The sequence below is a fragment of the Octopus bimaculoides genome, chromosome 12 (assembly GCF_001194135.2).
Source record: "Octopus bimaculoides isolate UCB-OBI-ISO-001 chromosome 12, ASM119413v2, whole genome shotgun sequence".
NCBI lineage: Eukaryota > Metazoa > Mollusca > Cephalopoda > Octopoda > Octopodidae > Octopus > Octopus bimaculoides.
Window position 1 is genome coordinate 14,656,350 of NC_068992.1, and position 5,326 is coordinate 14,661,675.

General features: G+C 41.3%; 1 protein-coding gene across 1 annotated transcript in view; it reads left to right on the forward strand.

Moving 5' to 3' along the window:
• The window catches only part of LOC106874488 (phosphatidylinositol 4,5-bisphosphate 3-kinase catalytic subunit beta isoform), a gene marked incomplete at its 3' end in the record, with an annotated part of 65,500 nt that overhangs the window by 29,672 nt on the left and 30,502 nt on the right, over positions 1-5,326 (forward strand). Inside the window, exons 3-4 of the mRNA XM_052972246.1 lie at positions 1,728-1,823; positions 3,839-3,971. Coding sequence (XP_052828206.1) covers positions 1,728-1,823; positions 3,839-3,971 — 229 coding nt within the window. The remainder of the gene's footprint in view (positions 1-1,727; positions 1,824-3,838; positions 3,972-5,326) is intronic.

A 5,326-nucleotide genomic window follows, 5' to 3' on the forward strand; every position in this document is an offset into this window, starting at 1 on the left:
TGGCCGAAACGTTAGCACATCGGGCGAAATGCTTAGCAGTATTTCATCTGCTGTTACGTTCTGAGTTCAAATTCCACCGAGGTTGACTTTGCCTTTTATCCTTTCGGGGTCGATAAATTAAGTACCATTTACGCACTGGGAGCGATGTAATTGACTTAATCCCGTTCTCTGTCCTTGTTTGTCCCCTCTATGTTTAGCCCCTTGTGGGCAATAAAGAGATAAGAAACATTATTATACTGGGTGAAATGCTTAGCAGTATTTCGGTTGCCATTATGTTTTGAGTTCAAATTCCGCCGAGGTTGACTTTGCCTTTCATCCTTTGGTGGTCGATAAATTAAGTACCAGTTACGCACTGGAGAGAGAGATACATGCATACAGACACAAGTTCTTGCTTTCAATGGCTGCTGTGGTGCATGACTGACTTTGAATTGGTCGATCACCCTCCCTATTCTCCTGATTTGGCCCCATCAACTATCATCTGTTCCCCAACATGAAGAAACATTTGGTCCAGAACTAATTTCATCATGCTGATAACGTGATTTGTGATTTGTGCTGTTGATGATTGCTTTGACCAGCCGGATGAAGGCTTCTTCATCATTGGGCTCTGAACACTGCAACACCAATGGAAGAAGTGTGTGGGTTGCAAGGGGGACTGTGCAGAAAAATAGACCTCATTTGGTCACATTCGATGAGTGTCTCTTAGTCAGCCTATGAACTTTCCAGTCAACCCTCAGATATAGGCCTTCGGCAATTCATATGTATGTATATACTTTTACTTGTTTCAGTCATTTGACTGTGGCCATGCTGGAGCACCGCCTTTAGTCGAGCAAGTTGACTCCAGGACTTATTCTTTGGAAGCCTAGTATTTATTCTATCGGTGTCTTTTGCTCAACTGCTAAGTTACAGGGACATAAACACACCAGCATCGGTTGTCAAGCGATGTTAGGGGGACAAACACAGACACACAAACACACACATATATATATGTACATATACATATATACGACGGGGTTCTTTCAGTTTCCATCTACCAAATCCACTCACAAGGCTTTGGTTGGCCCGAGGCTATAGTAGAAGACACTTGCCCAAGGTGCCACGCAGTGGGACTGAACCCGGAACCATGTGGTTGGTAAGCAAGCTACTTACCACACAGCCATATATAATTGTTTGCTTATTGTCTGTTTTTGCATGGGAACTGATTTTAAGACAGGAATTTTCAGCTGGATGCATGTGTGGGTGTGTGGTTAATCGTATAGTTTTGGGTTTAACCCCACTCTGTGGAACCTTGAGCAATTGTCCTCTACCAAAGCGCTGAGCCAACCAAAACCTTGTTAGTGGACTTGGAAGATGATAACTGAAAGATGCTCATAGTAATGTGTGTGTGAGCATTTATATGTATGTATGTGTGTGTTTGTTTGTGTGTGTGTGTGTGTGTGTGTGTTTATTTGTGTCTCCTTGTCTTGACATCACAGGATAATTGTAAATGAGTGTCATGGTCATACAAGCAGTGTCATTCATTTTCAATATTCTGTGAAAGCATGTCTGGCCACATAGAAGTAGTACCTTGCTTGAAAACAGTTTAGGGTTGATGACAGCAAGGGTATCTGGTCGTAAAAAAATCTCTGCCTCAATAAACTCCATCTGACCCATGCAAGCATAGACAAGAGGACGTTAAATATATAAATCAGTATTTCATGTCTCTCTCCATTCTCTTTCTCTTTTTACAGGACTTATGGCAAGAAGCATCAAAGCAACCACTTTATTCTCTACTTCGGAGCTATGAGGAATATGCCTTCCAGTTTATCAACAACCAAGGGAAAAGGGTCCGTTCATTTTTTTAATCTTTGTTTTGGTTTGGCATGGAACTTATATTTTCATTTTGTCCTTCCTTCCTTCCTTCTTGAGTCATCCTGACTCATAAGGGCTGGTTTCCATGGCATATATATTCTCCACCTGGACTGGATGCCAGTCTCTCACAAGATTACTCACTTTTGCCACCTGAGTGGACTGGAGTAATGTGAAAGGAAGTGTTTTGCTCAAGAACACAATGTATTACCTGATCCAGGAATCAAAACCACAATCTTATGATCATGAGTCCAACGCCCTAACCACTAAGCCACATGCCTCCACACCCGGACACTTCACGAGTAAAAGAGAAAGCAATTATTCGAGAAACATTTATTTGAATGGAAAATTGTATGAGTGAAAATTATTCAAAAGGACATACTCTCTCTTTTAATTGTTTCAGTCATTTGACTGTGGCCATGCTGGAGCACCACCTTTAGTCGAGCAAATCGACTCCAGGACTTATTCTTTGTAAGCCTAGTACTTATTCTATCAGTCTCTTTTTGCCAAACCACTAAGTTACGGGGACGTAAACACACCAGCATCGGTTGTCAAGCGATGTTGGGGGGACAAACACAGACATACAAACATATACACACACATACATATATATATATATATATATATATATATATATATATATATATATATATATATATGCATATATACGCATATATACGGCGGGCTTCTTTCAGTTTCTGTCTACCAAATCCACTCACAAGGCTTTGGTCAGCCCGAGGCTATAGTAGAAGACATTTGCCCAAGGTGTCACGCAGTGGGACTGAACCCAGAAGCATGTGGTTGGTAAGCGAACTACTTACCTCACAGTCATGTTAATTGTTCTGAATTTTTTATTTTATTTAAGCAAAAATGATAAAATTAAAAATCAAGTAAACAAATAATATTTATTTCGAATAACCTGTTTTCCAAATAATTGTTTTTGAGTAATTGTTTTCAAACAACTTTCATGATACGATGATTCGGGAGCCCCAGCACAGGCTGTTTGGCCATGTTGCTCAATTTTGTGAGTGAAACCCTTGTGTGTTCTCTTCACTGAGGATCCAGCTGGGATGACATCTCGTGTTGGTCAACCACATGCCACAGAGTCACGGCAAACGAGGAGGTGTCTCATGGAGATGAGGACTGACTGGGATTTTGCTTGACTGGTCACCTGGAGGGACCCGGGAATATACTGACAAATGATGAATGTGGCAACACGTTGCAATGGCACGTACCACCACACTTGATCTGACCCAACCAATTAGTTGGACCTGGAAAAGACAACTTCCATGATTCTTTAGTTTCTCATAGCCTCTAAGAATTACCATTGCTTAGCACAGAGTAAGGTTTTGTTTTGCTACTGCTGTTACACTGGACATTAGATTACATCAGTGGTTTATATTTTGGAGTCATCTGCACTCTAACAGAGGACAGAGGTCAATCAAGTACATCAATGTCATTAGCTAAAACATACAACATGAAATGTGTGTTTCTGTCTTTCAAATTCAATCTCATGGCTTTGGTTAACCCAAGGTGATGGGAGAAGACACTTGTTCACACTTGCTCAAGGTGCTATGCAGTGGGATTGGACCCAGACTCCTTAACTACACAATTATACCTGTAACCTTTTACCACTTATTTCAGTCATTGAACTGTGGCCATGCTGGGGCACTACCTTGACGGGTTTAGTTAAACAGATTGATCCCAGTACCTATCATTTTCAAATCTGGCACTTATTTTATCAGTCTCTTTGGTCAAACTGCTATCTTACAGAAATGTAAACAAACCAACACTGGTTCTTAAGCAGAGGTGGGGGTAATTGTTTTTACTTTCAGTTTTCCCATTCTTTTTGTCATTTTTTTTTTTTTTTTTTTTTTTTTTGTCATTTTCAATTTCCTAAAATTCTGATTTTCTGTTTGCTAATTTTCAATTTTCCATTTTCTGATTTTGCCTTCAATTATTCTTTTTTTTTTTTTTTATTACTTTCTAACAGGAAGAAGTATTGTGGGAAAGTCATTCTCTGTCTGAAATACAACTTTGTGCAACATGCTTAAAACTCATAGAAAAAGAATTGAACAACGAAAGACGTTACTCTTTAGACCGACGCATAAATTCTTTAATTTCAAGTGAGTATGGGTCAATCATTGACCGAACGATTGATTTGATTTCTGTTACCTAACATCGTTGTCATCATCACCTTCATTGGCGTCGGCGATGTCAGTGTTGTCTCATTTTATAATGTACTTATGTTTCATGAGATTGTTGTTGTTGGCACTCCGTCGCTTACTACGTCGAGGGTTCAAGTTGATCCGATCAACAGAACAGCCCGCTCGTGAAATTAACGTGCAAGTGGCTGAGCACTCCACAGACACGTGTACCCTTAACGTAGTTCTCGGGGATATTCAGCGTGACACAGTGTGACAAGGCTGACCCTTTGAATTACAGGTACAACAGAAACAGGAAATAAGAGTGAGAGAAAGTTGTGGTGAAAGAGTACAGCAGGGTTCGCCACCATCCCTTGCCGGAGCCTCGTGGAGCTTTAGGTGTTTTCACTCAATAAACACTCACAACGCCTGGTCTGGGAATCGAAACCACGATCCTATGACCGCGAGTCCGCTGCCCTAATCACTGGGCCATTGCGCCTCCACTTCATGAGAGTAGATAAAGGATAAAGACCCTCTTTGGTTACGAATGACAATAGGATTGCATCTAGAAAGTTCCCCTCCTGGGCAAGGTTGTTTTATGGAAGACCAGCAGTCACACATGCATACCAGCCTCTCCTCTCCACACCACCGATGTTATCCAAGGGAAAGGCAAAGGCTGATACAGCTTGGCACCAGTGACATCACAACTCATTTCTACAGCTGAGAGAACTAGAGCAACATGAAATAAAATGTCTTGTTCGAGAACACAACACACAGCCTGGTCCAGGAGTTGAACTCACTACGTCATGATTGTGAGCTCGTCACTATAACCACTGAGCCATGTGCCTTCACCTGAAATTAGCAGATATAGATTACATCAGTATAAAATACAACTGTGAGCAAATGCCTCTGGTCTTATTCATCAGCATTACTTGGCAAAAATATGACCCATGGATTCTGAATTCTAGTCTATCTGAGGTTATGAAGACGTTCCTACCATGCCAGAGATATGACTTGAATGTAGAACTGATTTGCCATGCTTATACCCTTTGGTAACACATGTCTTTTGGTATATCTGGTGAATTGTACTCATCATCATCATCATCATCATTTAACGTCAGCTTTCCATGCTATCATGGGTTGGACGATTTGACTGGGGACTGGCGAACCAGATGGCTACACCAGACTCCAATCTGATCTGGCAGAGTTTCTACAGCTGGATGCTTTTCCTAACACCAACCACTCCAAGAGTGTAGTGGGTGCTTTTTACGTGCCACCGGCACGAGGACCAGTCCAGCAGTACTGGTAACAGCCACGCTCAAATGGTGTTTATTTAC